The sequence below is a fragment of the Oculina patagonica genome, chromosome 10, assembly GCF_052425735.1.
Source record: "Oculina patagonica isolate OP01 chromosome 10, crgOcupat, whole genome shotgun sequence".
Taxonomy (NCBI): Eukaryota; Metazoa; Cnidaria; class Anthozoa; order Scleractinia; family Oculinidae; genus Oculina; species Oculina patagonica.
Window position 1 is genome coordinate 20,457,311 of NC_135767.1, and position 24,997 is coordinate 20,482,307.

The 24,997-nt window shown below is 39.7% G+C and overlaps 2 protein-coding genes across 3 annotated transcripts; one reads left to right on the forward strand and one right to left on the reverse strand.

Annotated features, from left to right (window-relative positions):
• The first annotated feature begins 1,814 nt into the window (after positions 1–1,814).
• On the forward strand, positions 1,815–16,036 carry LOC144629191 (uncharacterized). 2 transcript variants are annotated; one of them, XM_078487409.1, is made up of 3 exons: positions 1,815–2,214; positions 2,902–3,053; positions 15,628–16,036. In XM_078487409.1, the coding sequence occupies exons 1-3, from the start codon at positions 2,169–2,171 to the stop codon at positions 16,018–16,020; spliced, it is 591 nt and encodes a 196-aa protein (XP_078343535.1). In that variant the 5' UTR covers positions 1,815–2,168; the 3' UTR covers positions 16,021–16,036. The 2 variants fall into 2 exon arrangements, with proteins under 2 accessions (XP_078343535.1, XP_078343534.1); XM_078487408.1 differs by lacking the exon at positions 15,628–16,036 and adding an exon at positions 4,555–5,037.
• Positions 8,056–10,107, reverse strand: LOC144628936 (tetratricopeptide repeat protein 28-like). The gene is made up of 2 exons (XM_078487057.1): positions 8,768–10,107; positions 8,056–8,292 (listed from the first exon to the last, which is right to left on the reverse strand). The coding sequence occupies exon 1, from the start codon at positions 10,047–10,049 to the stop codon at positions 8,769–8,771; it is 1,281 nt and encodes a 426-aa protein (XP_078343183.1). The 5' UTR covers positions 10,050–10,107; the 3' UTR covers positions 8,056–8,292; position 8,768.
• Positions 16,037–24,997: the final 8,961 nt, after the last annotated feature.

A 24,997-nucleotide genomic window follows, 5' to 3' on the forward strand; every position in this document is an offset into this window, starting at 1 on the left:
AAGCGATAGAGCGGTTTTCAATTGAGGAGCATTGAAGGGTGTTTTCTACGAGATTGAAGGCTGCTTCACTGCGTTCCTTGATTGATGAAAGTAAAATAAACAAAAAAACCCGCGCCATCCGCACATGCAGACGATAAATTTTAACGGTTTGGCAAAATGAAACTCCACGCGAACTCATAAGATTCTTATTGAAATTTAAGAGAAAAAATAACTAAATGGGTAATATTCACAAGTGAGTTACAATAGAGGTGAGAGGTAATTTACTTATGAAGTCAGTAACAAGTTTATTGTGTGTTTTATAACGAGGCGTCTGGTGTGCTATGAAGGAATGAAACTATCTAAGGCCATCCCAATAAAATGTTTCGTTTCCCATCGCCCCGTCTTTTGTGATGATGGGTCGGTCGGTCGGGCAAAAAAAAAAAAAAACACTTGGGTTCCAGAGAAGGCCGGGCTGCTAAGTAAGAAAGCCTGATTACAAAGTCAACTCGAAAACGTGGTCTTTTCGTTCGTTATTCCTTATCAAATGTCTAAACAGTCTTTAAATAACGTAGTATCGATGTTTATTAAAGACAAAGACGTCATATACCAATCGTTGTTAATAAAACAAGATCGTGTGCTTGTAAATTGAAGTACTTGCTTCTTTAACTAGTGAATCTGGATTTTTTTTTTTTTTTTTTAACTTTTCGAAAAAAATGGGTCGGTCGGGCGATGGGAAACGAAACATTTTATTGGGATGGCCTAACTTGAAAAAAAAAACACTTCACTCTCACCGGGGAACACGAATTTTTGTTAATTTTCAAAGTGGTTGGTTTTTAAAAAATTGAAAGGTCTTGAAACACTAAAATTTATTATTATACATTGGTGTCACCAGCTTGAATTTGATTGGCTATAAGCACGCAGCTAATTCTTGCTTGCTGTTTCTCTTACGTCATACCTACAGACATTAGATTTTACATATGTAGAAGTGACGTCATACCTACAGACAATAGTTTTATGCATTCAGATTTTGCAGATTTTGTGCAGATTTTGTGCGCGCTCTTGTCTTTACAAGTGCAGCTCAGGAATGTGCATAATAAAACAATTATTGGATTCGGTTTTCGCATGATAGCGATAATTATCAAGGCCTCAGTTTCTGTTATCCGCCTCAGCCTTCGGCTTCGGCAGATAACAGAAACTTTGGCCTTGATAATTATCGCTATCATGCTCAACCTCATCCAATAATTGTTAATTATCAACTATGCTGGAAAAGAGGTTTAGAACCATTGTTCGGAGGAAGGCTCCTTGTCCCTCTGTTGTTTCTTGATACTTTCGAAGCAAACCGCGAGCAGTTTTCTTGATCTCTCCGAGCATCATTTTACACGAGCACTTATGATATATACTTATGTTGAGAAGACCGATTTTTTAAACCAGACACGTTTTATCCTACCCCCTTGTCAAAAACAACAGTTTAGCGCTACGCACAAAATGACTGACAGAAAAATTGTACCCTAAAAAGCCTATGAAATGCTGTCACTTTCCTTCCTTGAAGCCATTGAAAAGTTCGCCTTGATTCGCGCGCCTTGTGTCAGCAAACGCTTGAGCGAAATTATGTTAAGTTCCCTACTTTAAAAACAAATTAAAGCGCGCTTTGAATGACGGAAAAAGTGCAAGAATTTAATAAAGAAGCGAGCCAACAAGTAAGAAATTATTTTTGCGACCTTCGCGAGCACGTTAATGCATTTTCAACGCCACTTATTCGAGTTCCCAGAGTTTAAACTAGATTGGAGAAGTATTTGAACTCAGATTAAATAAAAGGTGTTGTAAACGTTGAAGGTTTGCTGTAAAAAGAACTTCACATAAACACATTAGATTTTTTGTCAAAATGCTGGGTTTGCAAATTTGTCAAAAACAATAGAAAACAATTAGTTCAGTTTACGTGCAAGTTAGTGCATAACAATAGAAAAAAATCACAAGTAAGTAACAATAGAGGTGAGATATGATTTACTAATGAAGTCAGTAACAAGTTTATTGTGTGTTTATGTTTGTGTGCCCGCCCACAATAGAACGACGCGCGTCCATTGCTATATAAATGAATGAATCGCTTAGCTGTCCATTCACCTCCTATTTGTGTCTTGAGAACATCGCTTGCTGCTAGCATCCACTAAACTTTAAATTTCATCAGATCCAGAATGACTTCAAGAAAGAACTCCAAAAGACCGGCCCCGGAAAATGACTGTAAGTAACTAATTTAGAATTGTTTTAACAATTAAAACAGTATTCAGAGTATTCTTTCAGGAATAAGGAAGACTTTAAGAATCTTTCACGAGGGCGGAAAACAAATACATGTAGCTGTTTTATACTCGAGACGCGTTACCGTGCGGAAAGGGGCAAACATTTTGAAATTCGTCTGGTTACGCGTCTATAGTATTAAGACGGGCCAGTAGGACGCCTTAGACGCGTCTAGACTAGCTGCCTTTCGTAGTACGTCGTTCAAGCCCAATAACGAAATGTACATGTAGCTCATCTCGACTGGTAGCTAGCGCGTCTCTGGTATAAAAACTCTAAATTAAAAAACGGCTTAAAAAGTTGAACGCATGCCGTGTTGTGAACGTTTCTACCTTTCACAGCTAATATTCGCCAGAGCGACGATATCTCCCTCGATTTACGCTTGTTTGAAGAACTTTTAATTGTGACAAGTTTCAAATACATAACTCTTCGTAAGTAAGAATTCATAGTATTCAAGTTTTCACTCTTCACAAACTTACATTTAAAACAGAATTCTTCGTGTTTGAGTGAACAGCAACTTATGCGCAACAATGTAGTAAATATGTAGACTTGAGTTGCTCAAGTTAATTGCATGTTCGCTGCTAAATACAGTTTTCTTTCTGTTATTAGTTTTTAACGGCTATTTTTTTTCTTTAGGTGACAGATCGCGACAAAGACGCCGCCGAACAGCGTTCACAGACGAACAACTTGATCGATTGGAGGAATCATTTGAAAACGAAAAATTCCCGGGCATCCAGATACGCGAAGATCTTGCGCGAGAACTAAACATCGGAGAGGACAGAATTCAGGTAAGATGGTTTATTGATTCGCGCTCGTTCGTTAAAGGGACTATGATGACTATGTCACGAATTATAGCTACGGTAGATTTTTGAACAGCCAAAATTTATATTTGCGTCGTAAGAAACTTAAAAATAATGGTCCATTTTTATTGACAATTGCTGTTTTAGACCCGGGGGGGGGGGGGGGGTCTCCCATATGTGGCCTATATAGGTATGTGCCGCCCGATAGGGTAGGGTTTTTGAGGTTCTCGGTCCTTAAATAGGGTATCATTTTTGCTCCTTTTGGCAATGTGTTCCCGGTGTGATCCTTAGATAGGTACCTCAATTCTATAAGCTAAAATAAACGCCAGCTAATCGAAAAAAAAAGATATCTAAAAACTGAATTTTCTGTTCAGGTATTAGAAAAGCTATTTTATTAAGATTTGTGTCTCGCCGTGCGCGGTTAGCCGTTATTTGGGTCGTCACGTAACGCTTCTCCTCCCCTTGGGTTTGGGCCTGAAAAAGGGTATCAATTTTCGCTTTCTTTATCCTTAAATAGGGTCAGGGTTTAAGAACCTTGGCTGCACACCCCTATCCGAAATTTATGGGAGTAGCCCCCCCCCCCCCCCCGGGGTTTTAGAGCACTAAAACTGTTTTAAAAGCGCATTTGGCTGCGGATGGCTCGGATGAAAATGGATTGCAGTTTGAAATCGTTAGCCAACGTTTTCAAGTTGTTTCCACGCGCCTCCAAAAAAATCGATATTTATTGCCGAAGTTTGATTTCTATCCCCAGATAAAGGCTATATCTTCAGTTAAATGTGCAAAGATTAGTCATGGGTAAAGTTAGCTACTACTTCAGTATTTCAAAACAATTTAGTCCAAAAATCTGTGATATCCCCTACGGAAGAATGAATTCAACAGTTCGCATTTAAAGTCATTGTTAACTTACTAATGTAAAGTTTACAAGTCAAGGAAGTTTCTGTTCGTTTCGTAACTCTACGTAAATATTCTCTATGCGCCGCAGACATGCTTACAAGTCGAGGTTACAGAGCGCAGAGCGCAAAAAACGTAAACCAGAAACAAGAGGTGAACGACTTTGAAAATGTCCACAAGCTGGTTTACTTTTAGCGAGATTATCATAAACAGTTCGTTGAAAAAAATTTGGATAAGAGATATTAAGTCAAATGCTGTGTTTTTTCTAATTTTAGCTTAAATCGGCGTTTAGTAGTTCATGTCATAACTGAGTCGCGCTGTTGGGTTGAATATTTTTTTCTATGTTCGAAGCTTAGCAAGTTACCCGATTCCCTCTATAGCGCGTGCCTGCAGGGAATCACGGTAGTTGTATTCATCAAACCATGCGCGAAACTCAGCAAAATCGGCCGATGATTTTTATTCATAAACTGTTATGTTCGTCCTGAGAGTTTGGTACTTCATTAACATAACACAACCTCGTTGACAATATTTTGATATTGTAGTATTGTAGTGCAGAGTGCATTATATTAACGCAAAATTTGTTCATTTTTATCTTCAGGTTTGGTTCCAAAACCGCCGCGCAAGATGGCGCAAACACGAGATCAAAAACAAACCTGCCCCAGCCCACCCTGCTTCAAAGGCGCGCCTAGACACCGGTGACGTCATCCCACAAGCCATGTTCCAGCCGTCGTCTGCCATTTTCCCGCCCTTTAACCAACCGTCATTCAGACCCTGGAGCCCATTCTACCCTCCGTTTGCAGCCAGTACGTCTTTGTTTCCGCCCAGTGGCACGTTCAGACCGGAAGTCCTCAAAAGAGAAGCCAGTTTCCCGTGCGCTGCTTCACAACCTGTCAGTGTGATGGTCCTTCCGCGTGTATCAGCTTCAGTGAGCCCTCCGTTCAGTCCCAGGACCTCGCCCACCACCAGCTTCATCACTCAGCACCAGGCCTCCCATGATTCGGACAGTGGAGAGAGTCTACACTCTGTGGACGATTATTTAGCCGCTGTAACTTTGGTGAGCGGTTTTCAGCGTGAAAATTAGGAAGAAAAAAAGCCAAGACGGTCATAAAACATCGAACTTTTTATGTAAATGTGAAACCTCTTAACTAGCTGAGACAATTTATAGGCTGAATACTTAAGTGACTTTCTACATTTAGAAAATCATTTGACTTCTAGTTTCCTAAAAGTTCTGGGTTTTTTTTGGTAAAAATTAACTTTTAGACGCATTACGTAGTAAGATAAAACACATCCGCGTTATTCTCATATGTTAACTAAGTTTTACAATAAAAAATTAAGTTATCGGGATTTATTCATCAGCCTTCGCCATTGTGTCTATAGTTTACTTCTACTTGTGGGTGCAGCGTGACGCCGAACTTGTAATCTGGGGGACTTGTTGCTTTCTATTGCGCACCAGATCTAGCGCTGTAGGTGATATAAGACCATAAGAGGCACTCGTTTCCTAATCGGCCGCCATTTTGATTTTTAACTCGTGCGAGCCCTCCTTTCATAGTGGTCTGCTGTAAGTCAAACAAGCGGCTAAGGGCCTGTTTATAGGTAGGAATGTTTTAGGTTCGGTCAAAGCCTGGCCGATCCCTCCCCCCAGAAACGTCGTTACAAAACCTATGGCACCCGGGTTACTAAAGGATTTCCTTTCGCACTTTCGTAGGCAGGTTGGTCGAAAAAAGAGTAGGAACATAAAGCAAGCTAAAAAAACTTCTTGCTCGAAGGTTTTTTTTTTTATGCATGGGACTTGTGACGCTATGTGACTGATGTATGAAACTTGTCACGGTGATGTAATAAAGAAATAACATTTAGTTTTCACAACTTATTTTATTGGCACTTCATTATACATGTGCAATTACTATCTTAAATATAGACTTATACATAAAAAAAACTTTGAAAACTAATAGGAAATCGGAACAACTTAGCTAACAGGAAAACAATTACAATTTTGATGTAATGCCGGGTATTCTTCTATGTATAATTTTATCGCATTTAATCTATTTTTTTTAAGCAGGTGCGACAATTCTATGCTAAATAAATCAATAAAGGTTGACACTTCTCGTAATGTATAGTTTCTCTATTGTTCTTCTTAAAGTGCTACTATGATCAAATTTTTGATTTCTATTTTTTTACATGTCGTGAACAATTAGACTTTCTTACTCACCTTGCCAAATTTCAATCTATTACGAACATCAGAAGTCGTTTTATTATAACATTTAATCCATAGAATTTACGGCCGCCATTAATCAACCTTGTTCCAAAGCTTGGTTGCGAAAAGGAAGAAAATGACGTCAAAGGCTAAAATACCTCACGGGTTAGAATTATAATAACAATCAGCATAGAAAATTGCACGAAAAACAAGCCCAAAGTTTTTGTTGCTTTTCGCGTGATTTTCAATACATTTTGTGTTTTTATAATTTCAACCCGTGAGGCTAGTCTTTGACGTCATTTTCTCCCTATTCGCAACCAAGCCTTGGAACAAGGTTGTTTAATGGCGGCCGTAAATTATCGGAAATAAACGTTAAAATAAAACGACTTCTGATGTTCGTAATGGATTGAAAATTGGCAAGGTGAGTAAGAAAGTAGAATTAAACACGAAAATGTAAAAAAAAAACTGCAATTAGTTCTATTTTGTATAAACCGTATTTATTCGATTAAGCGCCCTGGGTGCTTATTAAATTTTTGAACCTTGAGAGTGGGCGCTTATTTGAGGTCGGCGCTTATTAAATTTTCAATATTTTAAGCAAGTAGTACGCTTATATTGCAAGAATACAGTAAATAATAACGAAACGTGACGACGTACCAAAGCTGAATTTTAACTGTCATTGAAAGTTGCTGTTATTTACTAAGAAAGCTCAGTCTTCGGGGTAGTCTCTTGGTAGTATTTAGTCAATTTTACTCCTCTCGTGCACTTCATTTTTTAGAGGGTGGGCGCTTATTCGAGGTTGGGCCCTTAATCGAATAAATACAGTAACTCTAATTTAAAGTTTAAGTAACGTCAAGCTTCCTGGTGGGCGACTCTTATCTGAAAGGACGGAGCTGATCGATGGAAATATAGGAGTAACCAATTTACTTTGCGATCATCCAAGCACAGCGTTTTTCTTTGCGAGCACGAGGCCTTGCAACCAAAGCGCACTTTTTAAAAAGCTTCCTCCGCTTAAAACTGACTGAGCATGCGAGCACTTTTAAAATACGCAAGCACACGCAAAAAAGCACTCACTAAAATTTCGCGAGCCTTTTGAACAGAAGCCTAGTTTTGCGAGCACTGCACAATTTTGAAGGACCATTCATGACTCCTAAATATTTGACTCAAACTCCTAAACAAGTTCAATCTGGGTGTGGCTCAAGCTTTTTCTGATCTGACCCCTTAATTAAAGATATCATTTTTCATGTCTGATCGGTATAGACAAGCAATAAAGTTTGAAGGCGTTTCTTTTCTTCACAAGCAACTCTTAAATCGACATCGACGGCTAAAATTGTTGTTGTTTGTCCTGAGCGGTCAAGCTGAGACCGAAATCCTTAATTCACATCCTTAAGCGAGACAACCAACTTCCCCGTCCTTTTCATGTGGGAGGCCGTCCCCAGGATTAAATTCTTTCTTACATCGAAAACAATCAACAACTTGTTTTCCTACAATATAACTATCTGATTAATAAGTCTTCCCCACCCCTTATGCTGTCCCAAATATGCTAGGAATTTCCCCAAAAAAATACTCAAGAATTGCTCCGAAACGTTCTCCAAATATACGTTTTTAGTATTTTTTATGCAAGTTCACTAAAACATAAGTATCTAAATAACATTTTAAGGCTAAAAGGCGGAAATCTTTGGCGAAGATTGTTAGTTTTCGGAAAAGTTCACAAAATGCTCGGAAACGTTCGTAAGGCCTTTGAAAAACACTCGGACAATCTTCGGAAATCTTCGATTTCGAAATTGCTCAAACCACAAAAAGCTGCTCGAAAGTAAAACAGTCCCTCCTCCTCCCTCCCTCCCCCCCCCCCCCACCCACCTTCCCGGTTAAGTTTATTATCCTAATATTTTAACTTTGAATGTTCTCACGTTCTCGATTCTTACGTACAAGATATTTTCAATTATTTTGGAAAAAAATCGCCTTAAAATCAGTTTAAACTAATGCTTGATATTCTTGAATGCGATAAAAAAGGTACGTCTTTTACATAAAGTGTTCGTACATGAAAATCAACGCTTTTCTGTTACTTTACACTGTAATCGCAGAAGTTCCTCAGCTTAGTCCTTGATTTTGTCTTCATGGAGTCCTCCATTGATTACGTCGGTTTTCCTACAAGACCAAAAAAGACAATTCAGAATTTTAACAAAATTGATCGAGAAACTAACCTAAAAATTGTGTAAGAAATTTCTTTTTAGTCATTTTATAGAGCAAAAGCAGTAAAAAAAAAATAAATAAATAAAAGTTCCAATCTCTTATCCCAGCCGGTAGTGAAGTCGTGAGGCCGACACACTCCTTTATATTTGGACTTCCAGCACTGTCCTATCGATAGTAAAAAAAAAGGACTGAACTGGACTCATAATCTTAAAAGGCTACTTATATTATACATCAAATTTGATAAAATAGACAGGGAGCTTTTGAAATAAACCACCTTTTATTTGGAGGCAGATCATAAGAATAAGATTTGATCACCTAAGAAACGTGTTTGGTATAAAAAAAATGATCCAATTTTTAGACCTGATTTAACTTACATATGCAATCAATTAACCAAAACCATGAAATTTTTTCTTTGCTATTTTTAACTTACCTTACTTTTTGAAGTCAAATGTCACGTTATCTCCAATCAGCATAAACGGTGCCCACTCGGAAACCTCGGGAGTTTTGTTACCTCTCCACCACTTTCTATCTCTCATCCACTTCATGGCCCTGTAAAGTGATTCACTGGCGCTTTCCCCACGAACAAGGTGATGGTAGAAACAGCTCATGAACTGCTTTGTTGCACTGTCTTCTAAGGCCCACAGTGCCACCAACACTGAGCGTGCACCGGATCCTAAGAACGCGCGAGCGATTCCAACAGCTCCCTCGGCTCTAATTTGTCCACGGCCACTGTGACAACAACTTAGTACTACCAGCTTAGCTCGCAGTTGAACTTTTGAAATGTCAGACATTTTCAAAAGGTAGTCATCTTCTAGTGGAATCCCAGTAGTAGAGCTTGGCGGGGCAAGCGCAATTTCTCCTCTTTCAGCGCTACCATGTGCAGCAAAATGTATCAGACTCACTGAATCTATCCTTTGAAATACTGCCTGCTTTGTTTCGTGTTGTCCTAACAAAGGCTGAACGCCCAGCAGTCGTCCAATCATCTCTGCTTCCTTTCTTGCTCCAGGCAATGGTATAAAGTTTCTATTGGTACTTCCGCAGTAAATCACCTCACCAACATCAGGATCACCCACTATCAGAGCACCAGTCTGACTGTGATAGTCTGCAGGACTGTCCTGAATGAGTTTGAGAGTCGTCATTGAAGGAATGATGCGGATCCTGAAAGTCTCCGATAAATATTTTCCATTTCCATCCAGTAAAGCTGCAAATGGAACACGGTACAAGTTGCGATCGGGAACAATGATGATTCCATGGTCTTGAAGTAAGTCGGACAAAGGATTGATGAGCATTTCGTGGAACAAAGTTAAACTCGGTTCGGGATTTTCCTCATCCTTAGCATGTCGCAAAGCTGCGTGGTTCTCTTCCAGAGAACAATCAGATTCAGCTGGCTCGACGCCATTTAAAGATCGATCTTCGCAGACCTCCTCGGGTAAAATACCAAAGCTCCGAAACTTTTTAGCCATGATAGCAAAAAATTCGTCCAAATTTTTAGCTGGCTGTGCTAATCTTTTGTAAAGAGTGTTTTTATCCACTGTCATCTTTCGGAAAGAAATGACTCCGGTTGACTTGAGAATCCACAAAAGCACTGTTTGAGCATTATAAGAAATGTACAGACAAGTGCAGTTGTTTTCTTTCGTCATGACATTTTCAATCCCAATCCATGATTGCGGGTTAGCTGATAAGTGTGTTTCAGCAGAATACTGAGTTGCCATCAAGTCTGCTAGGGCTCTAGCCCGTCCCAGCTCTACAACATAGAGAGCATTGTCAGGATTTCCTGTGTCACAAAACAATGCGCTGAGCTTCTTGTAGGGAAAAGCATGCGTGTCTGCTAAGGAAATCTTGATTTCTTCGCTGTCTGAATTTAAACCTCGCAAATCTTCGCTTTTTTCAATACTTCGTGAGAGGTAGTAATAAGCTTCCTGGAACATTTCTTGCGATAGTTTCGTCAATGAAAGCTCACAGTAACAGTGAAACTCAATTTCACCGTTTCTTATATCTTGACTTATTGAAAGTGCCTTCTCAAGATATTTTTCCGCTGTGACGTATTCAGCGAGTGACAAAAACACATCTCCTAGGTTAAAGTAAATGGCTGCTTCTACTTGTTTGTCACCAATTTCAGTTGCGATCTCAAGTGCTTTTTCATAGAACATTTTAGCCTTGAAATTATCCCCGAGCAATCGATCGACCTTTCCAAGGTTTCCGTAAAGTCTTGCTTCTAGGGCTCTGTCGCCAACGATAATATTCATTGCCAGTGCTTTCTTCAGATATTCTTTACTCTTTCTAAACTTTCTTTGAAGTAGGTACACATCTCCCAGATTTTGGTAACATACTACTTCTCCTGCTCTGTTACCAATTTTCTTGTTGATCGCAAGTTCTTTCTCGTATTGTTCTTTAGCTTTGACAAAGTTGCCGAGAGATATAAGCACACCTCCTAGGTTTCCATAACATGATGCTTCTCCTGCTCTGTTACCAATTTCTACGTTGATCGCAACTGCTTTCTCAAGATATTCTTTAGCCTTGACATAGTCACCGAGATATTGAAACACAGTTCCTAGGTTTCCGTAACATGCTGCTTCTCCTTTTCTGTCACCAAATTCCATGTTGATCACAAGTGCTTTCTCGAGACATTCTTTAGCCTTGACATAGTCACCGAGAGATTGAAACACATTTCCCAGGCTCGTGTAACATGTTGCTTCTCCTGCTCTGTCTCTAATTTCCACGCTGATCGCAAGTGCTTTCTCGAGATATTCTTTAGCCTTGACATAGTCACCGAGAGATCTAAACACTATTCCCAGGTTTTCGTAACATGCTGCTTCTCCATCTCTGTCAAAAATTTCCATGTTGATCGCAAGTGCTTTCTCGAGATATTCTTTAGCCTTGACATAGTCACCGAGGGATTGAAACACAGTTCCTAGGTTTACGTAGTGTGCTGCTTCTCCTGCTCGGTCACCAATTTCCATGCTGATCGCAAGTGCTTTCTCGAAATATTCTTTAGCCTTGGCATAGTCACCAAGAGATCGAAACACAATTCCTAAGTTTTCGCAATTTGTTGCTTCTCCCTCTTTGTCACCAATTTCGATGTCGATTGCAAGTGCTTTGTCAAGATATTCTCTAGCCTTGTCATAGTCACCGAGAGATTGAAACAAAATTCCTAGTTTTCCGTAATGTGCTGCTTCTCCTGCTCGGTCACCAATTTCCATGCTGATCGCAAGTGCTTTCTCGAGATATTCTTTAGCCTTAACACGTTCACCAAGATATCGATACACAGTTCCTAGGTTTCCATTTGCGTTTGCTTCTCCTCTTTTGTCCCCAGTTTCTCTCATGATAGGGATTGCTCTCTCATAAAGTTCTTTTGCCTCAACATACTTATTTTGTTTATAATAAATGTTTGCCAGGCGTATGCTAAGCCGTCCTTCATGGACAATGTCACCCAACTCACAGTGAATGGCGAGAAGTTTCTTGCCATATATTAAAGCATTTGTGTTATCGTGGATACTACGGAACGCATTGAACATTGTTTCATAGATCTTGCGGAAGACTATTTTGCCTAGGTGCTGTTTTATGCTCAGCCCTTTGTTATTAAGGAAAACCAAACATTCCTTGCATAACTCGATTGCTTTCAGAGCACGACCGGTGTTAAGCAGGAAAACGGCAACAGTTACTGCTATACAGATGGCTATGAACTCTTCTTCGCTGATCATGACGCCTTCTTCTTCAATCTGTAATTGTCAGCGTAAAAGTGAAAATAAACAAAGGGGGGGTCCTCAATAGGGGCACGCAAATCCAACGATAGGTGCTACAGTTACTCAAACTCGCCGAGTTTGAGTAACTGTAGCACCTATCGTTGGATAACTCAACCACCCTCGATAACTCGAACTTATTTCCCTTTCCCTTGGATTTGAACCCACTTACTCGTTAACTCGTACTCGGATAACTCGAATACCCCGCTTACTCGAACTAAATTGCGTTTCCCTTGATCAAAATTTGGGTCAAATTTACCCCGATAATTCCAATTCGGTTTTTTTGCAACTCGCCACGGATGCCCACAACACAACAGCAATTTGATTTTAATTAGAGCAACGAACGATTACGTATTTGACAGTCATTTTTCACTCTTTTCATAAAAATGTATGATCGTGGAAGAGTTTCTGACGAGATAAGTTTAATTGGCACTGTACTGTATAGTGGAGTGCTGAAAAATCAGTAAACTATCAACTATTAACATTGCAAAGTGAATATTCAATCGTTTCCATTCAGAGTTCGAGTTACCGGGGTTCTACTGTATGTTTCTGACAAATTCGCTCAACGTTTTGCGTATCTGCCGCACTTCAAACGTTTCTGTGGTATAATTTCGCTGCAAATGGACCGGCTGTAAATGTTTGTTGTCCGTATCATTTTTTCAAGTTTGATATAATTGCTGTCTCTTTTGTTCATGTGTTAATTTCAGTGTAGCATGGTCAAACGATTGTATGAGTCTCGTCCGAAAAACCAGAAACTCGTCAGGGGCTCAACTCTAATCACTTTTTGTAAAAACACAATGGACAAAACGTTAACATACCGACTAAGGCCGACGAAAGGTCTGCGATCTGACTTTTACTTAACTGGAATTGATAATCTCGGCTGTTCGGCAAGCATGCAACGCAATGAAGCATAGTTATTTTGCATCAGCTGGCGGTTTCGTTTTCTCGAGAGCAAAATTTAAGCAAAGCGAGCGGCGGGAACGCGAACTGAACAATGGCACTGGTCGTTCAAACAATGTGAATGCAGGACTGCTTACAATCATTTGCCATAACGATGAAAAGAAACTCGTGTGACAGAAAACACAAATATTTTAGCTTGTTTCCGAAACGATCTTAGAAAGACCTAGAAAACATAAAATGGTCGGAAATACCTAAAAGATAAAAAGTTTCAGTACAAAACTGTACTGACTTTCGTCGACTAAAACGTAAATAAAACTCATCCCGCAAGTTTGAAAAATACAATACCGCGAAATAACGCGTCAAATATCGGCCAGAATCGCAATCCCGCTAACCACAATGTTTACAATGCCCCCCCCCCTCTTATAAAAAGGCATACAATACAAGGCAGGTTTTACTCACCACGCCAACGTCAGTTGAAATAAATGACTGATAAAGACCAACACGTATTCCTCAACTTGTTTGTAGAGTAAACTTATTCCTCAGCTTGTGAATAGAGTGAACTTTACTGTCAAGCTTATTTAATACTGTTAGCTTGGGAAACTAAAAAAGCGGATATCCGTAAAACGTTGAAAACAGACGTTTCTGTGGGAAGTTAGAAAATGACATTTTGTAGTTAGATTTCAGTTTTAGATTTTTCATTTTCCAAAAACACTGAAATTTTGAGATGCTTTTAAACCTGTATCACAGGTTTTTTTTTTGACACGAGATCGGCGAATTCATTTTTCCTTCCGTTTTTTTAACACTGAAAACGTTTGTTAATGATTTATTTAGAGACTGGTCGATGTCGAGTATGTAAACATATTTTGTTCTGGCCGCGTAGCTTCAAATCAAGTTCAACAAAGTTCTGTCTTTATGAGGTAGAAAACAAACAGGAAGATCATGCCTTGGTTGTACATTCAGAAAGAAGTGAAACTCCAGCGAAAGTTGTAATATTTGTCTCAAGTGTTATTTTGGTAGACCCGAGGCGTCACGAACAAACATGGAGGAATTTCAGGCAGATGATAGAGAGATGTACAACAAAGATCACACGTGGGTGCTGGAATTTCAGTTATCAGTTGACTCTTACAGCCCCAACATCGACATACAAATTCTTCTCACTGATCCCTATACATTTTCTTATCGTATTAGTTGGGAGAATTTGTTAAAAGATCAAAGCGACTTTCATTTGGTGTTCAATTTGTTGATTCACATAATTAAAGTGAGGAGAAATCATTTTAAATAAAACGTCATTTCTCAGGTGACAATTAAAATTTTGACCACTTCTCAGCTATCATTTAAACCTCAACCAGAACCTCTTCATGGAAGGCAAAGAAAAGCCGGAAAAACGATTTTAGAAGATTTAATTTTTTTAAAATTATTTTTATCATTGAATCATTGACCCTAAGAAACCAAACAACGGAAAAGCCGAGTTGACTACAACCGAAACATTACACTATGCAAATTTTATTTTGGGTGAGCATCATAGAAAATGAAAGTTAAAATCACATTTTAGCAGCTGATAAAAATAAGGTTTGCAAATGTTTGTTCTATAATTTCTAGTTTGCAAAAATAGCGTATTTCAAGACATTCCGAGAAAACAGGTTGTCACATGATGTCATGCTGGGAACAAGTGTCTTCAGATTCGTTCCCAGTCCCTACATATTTGTTCCTAAAGGCGATAAAAGACTGGGGCGGAATGAGGCGGTGCAATGCGTTCTAGTCAAAACCGCCTCGGGAGCGACTGGGAACGAGTCTATCTGACTTGTCTTGCCAACTCAGTTTGTAAGCAATAACCATATTTTTTGATTAAACGCCCCGACGTTTATTTCAAACTTGGATTCGGCGTTTATTTGACTCCTGCAGTTTATTCGAGCATGGCGTTTAGTTAAACATGGGTTTTATCTTATTTTTATTTAAAACTCTTCCCTGGAAACCCGGCGTTTATTTGAGACCTGGTGTTTATTTGAGAAAATACGGTATAAGATAGAAACACTAATGTTGATGAGTATAGAGAGTGACATAGGTTCTCACAGTTAGCCTGTGTGCAGCCGTACGCTCTTGTCAAGGAAATTCGGAGAGGGGCGTCTGTGTGCGTGCGTTACCGTTGATAATCGTGTTCCTCGCATAAATTATCCGTGCATTAAAACCATATCAGTATTACAGCGTCTGACGTGACACGCGGAAACCAGAAAGGAAATTTCTGTCCCCACGTGACAGTTTAAATATTTCGCTACTAGGACTTCTAAAACTCAAACCTCACTAACAAAATGTAGCAAGTTTCCAGTGTGATTTTCTCGAGATCTTCGGCAGTACGTTGTTTGTACGTTATTGTTGGGTTGGATATTTTTTTTCTATGTACGAAGCTTAGCAAGTTGACCGATTTACTCTATAGCGCGTGCCTACTGGGAATCACGGTAGTTGTATTCATTAAACCATGCGCGAGACTCAGCAAAATCGGCCAATAATTTTTTTTTCATAAACTGTTATGTTCGTCCTGAGAGTTTGGTACTTCATTAACATAACACAACCTCGTTGACAATATTTTATTATTGTAGTATTGTACTGCAGTGTGCATTATATTCACGCAAGCTTCATTCATTTTTATTTCCAGGTTTGGTTCCAAAACCGCCGCGCAAGATGGCGCAAATACGAGATCAAAAACAAACCTGCCCCAGCCCACCCTGCTAAAAAAACGCGGCTTGACAACTGTGACGTCATCCCACAAGCCATGTTTCAGCCGTCGTCTGCCATGTTCCCGCCATTGAACCAAGCGTCATCCTGGAGCCCATTCTACCCTCCGTTTGCAGCCAGTCCTTCTTTGTTTCCGCCCAGTGGTACGATCAGACCGGAAGTCTTCAAAAAGGGAAGCCAGTTTTCTGTGCGCGGCTTCACAAACTGTGAGTGTGATGGTCCGTCCGCGCATATCAGCCTCAGCGAGCCCTCCGTTCAGTCCCAGTACCTCGCCCACCACCAGCCTTATGACTCAATACCAGGCCTCCGATGATTCCGACAGTGGAGAGAGTCGATGTCGCAGTGATCTTTTCATCCCCCAATTTTAGGCACCCCCGTCCCAAGATCCCTAGTGATCTTGGCATCCCCTCAGGGGATGCCCAGATCACTAAAAGCAGACTGGGGCAAGTGAAGTGTTTGCTTCACTTGCCCCAGTCTGCTGTATTCAACGCTGTTAGTGATCTTGGCATCCCCTGAGGGGATGCCAAGATCACTAGGGATCTTGGGACGGGGGTGCCTAAAATTGGGGAATGCCAAGATCACTGCGACATCGACACTCTGTGGACGATTATTTAGCCGCTGTAACTTTGGCCTGCGGCTTTCAGCGGGAGAATTAGGAAAAATACCAAAAAATGCTATCTATTTAAATGTGACCTATTTATTTAAATGCGAAAACGCTCAAATGGTTAAGTTATGCCCGTTTTAATAGCGCGCATGTTTCTATTATGAAAGAGGTAATAATGTAGTGATTTTGCACATTTAAGATGGATATTTTTAAGCCAGCAGTTTTTGTAGACTTGAAGTTTTTTTAAAAAAAAGTTTTGTAATTGAAAAACAAGATTTTAGAAGTATTGTGTAGTAAGATAAAAACCACCTGCATTATTCCTTTATGTAAACTTTTTTTAGTTTGAACAGAACAATACATTTATCGGGATTTATTCATCAGCCTTGTCTTGTGTCTATAGTTTACTTCAAGTAGTGGGCGTCGCGTGGCGCCGGACTTGAAATCTGGAGGTCTTGGATTCGAATTTTCGAATTTTAATTCATCGGAAGTAGACAATTTAAATGCGGCTTTCCATTTGCGCGCCAGAATAAGCGCTACAGATGAAATAAGATGCTTGTTCCCCGATCAGCCGCCATTTTGAGCCATGCGAGCCCTCCATTTTCGGTCTTCTGTGAGTCAAACAAGCGAACAAGGGGTCGACAAAGGGCCTGTTTATATGGAAGAGAGTTGTCCCAGGTAGGAATTTCTAGTTTCGGTCAAGGCCTGGTCCACCTGTCCCCTCAGAAACTGCGCTACAACATACCCAGGCTACTAAATGATTTCCTCGCGCACTTTCGTAGGCTGTTTGGTCGAGCGAAGAGTAGGAACAAAAAAGGGTGCTAAAAAGGGTCAGTATGGGGTTTTACTGATAGCTAAGAATTGGTCAAAATTTGCATTTTTTAACTGTTGGCTGAGATATGACACTTGAAAAATTTACTGATATCTGAGAAGTGGGCTGAACTGATAGCTGAGAAAACGCCAAAAAATTTAACTGATAACTGAGAATCAAGCATCCTCATTCAGACCAATTAAAAATCTTCTTGCTCGAAGTGTTTTTGTGTGTTTTCTAAACAGTTCATATCTGTTGTTGTTATTTTGCATCCCAGCTTATAGCTCGCAAAGGAGATAATTCGTGATATTTATAGATGTCTTTGTTCCAAAACAGAAAAAAAGAGAAAAATTGTAAGTATTTTAGATCACCTCAATATAAACAAAGTAAAACAAAAGCAACAAAGTATTTTTTTTTCACGTTTCTATTGGCTCTTCATTATACATATGCAGCTACTATCTACAATTAAAACATATAGATATAAAAGCTATGAAAACAAACAGGCAATCGAAAACAATTTAGCTGGCAGAAAAACAATTACAATTTTGATTTAATGTCAGTGTCAGTCCTATGTATAATTTTGTCTCATTTAATCTAAATTTTACACTGATTTTAAAAGCAGGTTCAACAATACTATGCTTAATAAACCAATAAAGGTTGACACTTTTCGTAATGTATAGTTTCTCTATTGTTCTTCTTAACTGCAATTGGTTCTATTTTCTATATAGCTATAGTTCAAAATTTTAGCAGCTTCAAGCTCCCTAGACGGAGACTTCTATCCGAAAGGACGGGGCTGATCGATGGAAATATACGAGTATCGAATTTACTTTGCGATCATGCAAGCACAGTGTTTTTGCCTTGCAACCAACGCGCACTTTTTAAAAAGCTTCCTCCATTAAAAACCGAGCATGTGCACGAGCAATGCAAACGAGCACTCACTAAATTTTGCGGGCAGAAGCCTAGTTTTGCGTGCACGGCAAAATTTTAAAGGACCATTAATGACTCCTAGATATTTGACTCAAACTCCTAAACAAGATCAATCTGGGTGTAGCTCAAGCTTTTTCTGACACCTTAATTAAAAATACCATTTTCATGTCTGCTCGGTATAGACAAGCACTAAAGTTTGAAGTCGTTTCTTTTCTTCACATGCAACTCTGAAATCGACATCGACGGCTAAAATTGTTGTTGTTTGTCCTGAGCAGTCAAGCTGAGACCAAAATCCTTAATTCACATCCTAAAGCGAGACAACCAACTTCCCCGTTCTTTTCATATGAGAGTCCGTCCCCAGGATCAAACTCTTTCTTACATCGACAACAATCAACAACTTGTTTTCCTATAATATAACTATCTGATAAATAAGTCTTCCCCACCCCTTATGCTGTCCCAAATATGCTAGGAATTTCCCAAAAAAATTACTCAAGAATTGCTCCGAAACGTTCTCCAAATATACGTTTCTTTCAGTATTTTTTATGCAAGTTCACTAAAACATAAGTATCTAAATAACATTTTAAGGCTAAAAGGCGGAAAACTTTGGCGAAGATTGTTAGTTTTCGGAAAAGTTAAAAAAAATGCTTGGAAACGTTCGTATGGCCTTCGAAAAACACTCGGACAATCTTCGGAAATCTTTGATTTTAAAACTGCTCAAACCCCAAAAAGCTGCTCGAAAGTAAAACAGTCCCTCCCACTCCCTCCCCCCTCCCCACCCACCCACCCACCTCCCCGGTTAAGTTTATCAACCTAATATTTTAACTTTGAATGTTCTCACGCTCGCGATTCTTACGTACAAGATATTTTCAATTATTCTGGAAAAAAAATTGCCTTAAAATAAGTTTAAACTAATGCTTGATATTCTTAAAAGCGATAAAAAAAGGTACGTCTTTACATAAAGTGTTCGTACATGAAACTCAACGCTTTTCTGTTACTTTACACTGTAATCGCAGAAGTTCCTCAGCTTAGTCCTTGATTTTATCTTCATGGAGTCCTTTATTGATTACGTCACTTTTCCTACAAGACCAAAAAAAGACAAACCAGAATTTAACGAAATTGATCCAAAAATTAACCTAAACATTGTGTAATATTTTTTTAGCCATTTTATAAAGCAAGAGCAAGTTTCAGTCAATCTGTCGTCCCAGTCGGTGGTAAAGTCACACTGCCCAAACGATAATCTACAAAGAGGACTGAACTGGACTCATAAGCTTTTAAAGGCTACTTTTTTCAATTTTTTTAAAATAGACAGGGAGCTTTTGAAATAAACCACTTTTAATTTGGAGGCAGATCATAGAAATAACTTTTGATCACCTCAAAAAAATAGTGTTTTGGTATAAAAAAATGATCCAATCTTTACTGAAACCTGATTTAACTTACATATGCAACCGACTAACCAAAACCATGAAATGTTTTCTTTGCTATTTTTAACTTACTTTACTTTTTGAAGTCAAATGTCACATTATCTCCAATCAGCATGAACGGTGCCCACTCGGAAACCTCGGGAGTGTAGTTACCTCTCCACCACTTCTTATCTCTCATCCACTTCATGGCCCTGTAAAGTGATTCACTGGCGCTTTCTCCACGAACAAGGTGATGGTAGAAACAGCTCATGAACTGCTTTGTTGAACTGTCTTCCAAAGCCCACAGTGCCACCAACACTGAGCGTGCACCAGATCCTAAGAACGCACGAGCAATTCCAACAGCTCCCTCGGCTCTAATTTGTCCACGGCCACTGTGACAACAACTTAGTACTACCAGCTTAGCTCGCAGTTGAACTTTTGAAATGTCAGACATTTGCAAAAGGTAGTCGTCTTCTAGTGGAATCCCAGTAATAGAGCTTGGCGGGGCAAGTGCAATTTCTCCTCTTTCAGCGCTACCATGTGCAGCAAAATGTATCAGACTCACTGAATCTATCCTTTGAAGTACTGCCTGCTTCGTTGCGTGTTTTCCTAACAAAGGCTGAACGCCGAGCAGTCGTCCAATCATCTCTGCTTCCTCTCTTGCTCCAGGCAATGGTACAAAGTTTCTATTGGTACTTCCGCAGTAAATCACCTCACCAACATCGGGATCCCCCACTATCAGAACACCAGTCTGACTGTGATAGTCCGCAGGGCTGTCTTGAATGAGTTTGAGAGTCGTCAATGAAGGAATGATGCGGATCCTGAAAGTCTCCGATAAATACTTTCCATTTTGATCAAGTAAAGCTGCAAATGGAACACGGTACAAATTGCGATCGGGAACAATAATGATTTCAGGGTCTTCAAGTAAGTCGGACACAGGATTGATGAGCATTTCGTGGAACAAAGTCAAACTCGGTTCGGGATTTTCCTCATCCTTATCTTGTCGCAAAGCTGCATGGTTCTCTTCCAGAGAACAATCAGATTCAGCTGGCTCGACGCCATTTAAAGATCGATCTTCGCAGACCTCCTCGGGTAAAATACCAAAGCTGCGGAAACTTTTAGCCATGATAGCAAAAAATTCTTCCAAATTTTTAGCTGGCTGTGCTATAAATCTTTTGTAAAGAGTGTTTTTATCCACTCTTATATCTCTGAAAGAAATGACTCCGCTTGCCTTGACAATGAACAAATGCACCCTTTGAGCATAATAAGAAATGTACAGACAAGTGCAGTTGCTTTCTTTCTTCATGACATTTTCAATGCCAATCCATGATTGCGGATTTGCTGATATGTGTGTATCAGCGGAGTACTGAGTTGCCATCAAGTCTGCTAGGGCTCTAGCCCGTCCCATCTCTGTAACATAAAGAGCATTGTCAGGATTTCCTGTGTCACAAAGCAATGCGCTGAGTTGCTTGTAGGGAAAAACATGCATGTCTGTAAAGGATATGTTGATTTCATCGTTGCATGTATTAAAACCTCGCAAATCTTCGCATTTTTCAATACCACGTAAGAGGTAGCAATAAGCTTCCTGGAACTTTTCTTGTGAAAGCTTGGTCAATGTAAGAGCACAATAACAACCAAACTCAATTTCACCGCCTCTAGTATCTTTACTTATTGAAAGTGCCTTCTCAATATATTCTTCGGCTGTGACGTATTCAGCGAGCCTGTCAAACACTATTCCTAGTCTGAGGTAACTGGCTGCTTCTGCTTGTCTGCCACCGATTTCAATTGCGACCGCAAGGCCTTTTTCATAGAACATTTTTGCCTCAACATTATCCCCAAGAGATCGATCAACATCTCCGAGGGTTACGTAAAGTGATGCTTCCTCGGCTCTATTGCCAATATCAATGTTGATAGCGAGTGCTATCTTCAGATATTTCTTACTCTCTCTAAATTTTCTGAGAGATAGATACACAGAGCCCAGGCGTGCGTACATGTTTGCTTCTCCTGCTCTGTCCCTAATTTGCCTTTTGATCGCAAGTGCTTTCTCGAGATATTCTTTCGCCTTGACATAGTCACCGAGAGATTGAAACTCAGTTCCCAGGTTTCCGTAACATTTTGCTTCTCCTGCTCTGTCACCAATTTCCACGCTGATCGCAAGTGCTTTCTCGGTATATTCTTTAGCCCTGACATAGTCGCCGAGAGAGTGAAACACATTTCCTAGGTTTCCGTAATTTTTTGCTTCTCCTGCTCTGTCACCAATTTCCATTTGGATCGCAAGTGCTTTCTCGATATATTCTTTAGCCCTGACAAAGTCGCCGAGAGAGTAAAACACAGGTCCTATGTTTTGGTAATTTGCTGCTTCTCCTGCTCTGTCACCAATTTCCATTTGGATCGCAAGTGCTTTCTCGAGATATTCTTTAGCCTTGGCATAGTCACTGAGGGATTCAAACACACTTCCTAGGTCCGTGTAACATGTTGCTTCTCCTGCTCTGTCTCCAATTTCCATTTTAATCGCAAGTGCTTTCTCGAGATATTCTTTAGCCTTGACATAGTCACCGAGAGATTGAAACACAGCTCCTAGGTTTTGGTAATTTGCTGCTTCTCCTGCTCTGTCACCAATTTCCATTTGGATCGCAAGTGCTTTCTCGAGATATTCGTTAGCCTTGACATAGTCACCGAGAGATTTAAACACAGTTCCTAGGTTTACGTAATTTCTTGCTTCTCCTGCTCTGTCTCCAATTTCCATTTTAATCGCAAGTGCTTTCTCGAGATATTCTTTCGCCTTGACATAGTCACCGAGAGATTGAAACACAGTTCCCAGGTTTCCGTAACATTTTGCTTCTCCTGCTCTGTCACCAATTTCCATTTGGATCGCAAGTGCTTTCTCGATATATTCTTTAGCCCTGACATAGTGGCCGAGAGAGTGAAACACATTTCCTAGGGTTCCGTAATTTGCTGCTTCTCCTGCTCTGTCACCAATTTCCATTTGGATCGCAAGTGCTTTCTCGAGATATTCTTTAGCCCTGACATAGTCGCCGAGAGAGTAAAACACAGTTCCTATGTTTTGGTAATTTGCCGCTTTTCCTGCTCTGTCACCAATTTCCATTTGGATCGCAAGTGCTTTCTCGAGATATTCTTTAGCCTTGGCATAGTCACTGAGGGATTCAAACACAGTTCCTAGGTTCGTGTAACATGCTGCTTCTCCTGCTCTGTCTCCAATTTCCATTTTAATCGCAAGTGCTTTCTCGAGATATTCTTTAGCCTTAACACGTTCACCAAGATATTGATACACAGTTCCTAGGTTTCCGTAATTTGTTGCTTCTCCTGCTTTGTCACCAATTTCCACGTTGATCGCAAGTGCTTTCTCGTTATATCCTTTAGCCTTGGCATAGTCACCGCGAGAGTGAAACACATTTCCTAGGGTTCCGTAATTTTTTGCTTCTCCTGCTCTGTAACTAATTTCTATGTGGATCGCAAGTGCTTTCTCGAGATATTCTTTAGCCCTGACATGGTCACCGAGAGACTGAAACACATTTCCTAGGTTTTGGTAATTTGCTGCTTCTCCTGCTCTGTCACCAATTTCCATGTTGATCGCAAGTGCTTTCTCGAGATATTCTTTAGCCCTGACATAGTCGCCGAGAAAGTAAAACACAGTTCCTAGGTTTCCGTAATTTCTTGCTTCTCCTGCTCTGTCTCCGATTTCCATTTTAATCGCAAGTGCTTTCTCGTGATATTCTTTAGCCTTGATATAGTCACCGAGAGATTCAAACACAGTTCCCAGGTTTCCGTAACATGCTGCTTCTCCTTCTCTGTCACCAATTTCCATTTGGATCGCAAGTGCTTTCTCGAGATATTCTTTGGCCTTGACATAGTCACCAAGAGATTTAAAAACAGTTCCTAGGTTTCCATTTGCAATTGCTTCTCCTGTTTTGTCCCCAGTTTCTCTCATGATAGTGATTGCTCTCTCATAAAGTTCTTTTGCCTCAGCATAGTTACTTTGTTCATAATAAATGTTTGCCAGGTTCATGCTAACCCTTCCTTCATGGACAATTTCACCTAACTCACAGTGAATGGCGAGAAGTTTCTTGCCATATGTTAAAGCACTTGTGTTATCGTGGATACTACAGAATGCTGCGAACATTGTTTCATCGATCTTGCGGAAGAATATTTTGCCTAGTCCTGTGTTATACTCGCCCTGGCTGTTTTATACTCAGCCCTTTGTAATTAAGGAAAACCAAACTTTCCTTGCATAACTCGATAGCTTTTAGAGCACGACCGGTGTTAAGCAGGAAATTAGCAACAGGCAATGCTATACCAATGGCTAGGAATTCTTCAAAGCCGATCATGACGCTTTCTTCTTCAATCTGTAATTGTCAGTGTGTAACTGAAAATAAAAGATAAGAGGACTCAACGGGCTTGCAAATCCATCAATGGTTTCTTCCAAATTCGCCCAACTTTTCGCCCAAATCTAACGCATAAATTTCGACTGCTCAGTAGCAAAACCTTGTCTTATCTTACGCTCTTCTGAGTGGTGTTAAAAATATAGCGGTCATAATGAGCAAACGAGATTTTTTTCTTACTTTGTACCTGGCTTTTTATTTTCGCCCAATTCTCAAAATGTTGGAATGTACGAATAAACTTTGGCTAGTATAAAACATTTTTTCATGAGTAAATTGGAACCTCGTTAAAGGGGCTCCGTCAGGGTTACATCTTGCTTGAAAGGAAATTGTTAATTTTTACAAGTTTCTCTTTTGTAATATGTAATATCTATATATGGATCATTTGTTTTTTCCACTGAGAACAAATATTATTTCAGTTATTTTGAGGTTTTCTTCAATTTGGAAGAAATTTTATACATCAGAAAAATTGGGTTAGGGTTAAGTTCCTCTTAACGCAAGAGCACAATTGAATGGCATTTTAAGGAGCCTAAGTCACAACGTTTTGTGTTTAATAGTGGTCAATAAATTAATATTTTCATAAAGAGCAAAGTAAATAACCTGGCCGGGTGCTCCATGTTAGTCCTGGCTAAATCATTTAATACTGATCACATATGTTTCACCTCGAGATTCTTTTAAACAACGCACAAATTTAACTTGGAACTTACAATTGCCAGTTTCATGCGTATATCTCTAGTAAAAATGAATTTGCGCTATTAAGTGAGACTGTCAAATATAATTTAGACTATAAAGGGGGAGAAACAATTGGGGCGGACACCACAACAAGAAAAATTCGGCAAGCGACGCAATGCCATAATTAGCCTTTACCACTGAGAGAGCTGGCGGTTTCGTTGTCCCGAGAGCAAAAAACTAAGCAAAAAGCGAGCGGCGGGAACACGAACTGAACAATAGTATTGGTCGTTAAAACAACGAAATTACAGCACTGCTTACAATCATTTGTCATTACGGTGCATAGTAACCCGTGTGACCGAGAACACAAATATTTTAGCTTGTTTCCGAAACGATCTTAGAAGAGGGTGTCAATGGGGTATAGCTATAGTCAGTAAGCAGCTAAAAAAATGCTCCTTAGCAGTAAACGGCTAAAAAAGACCAAG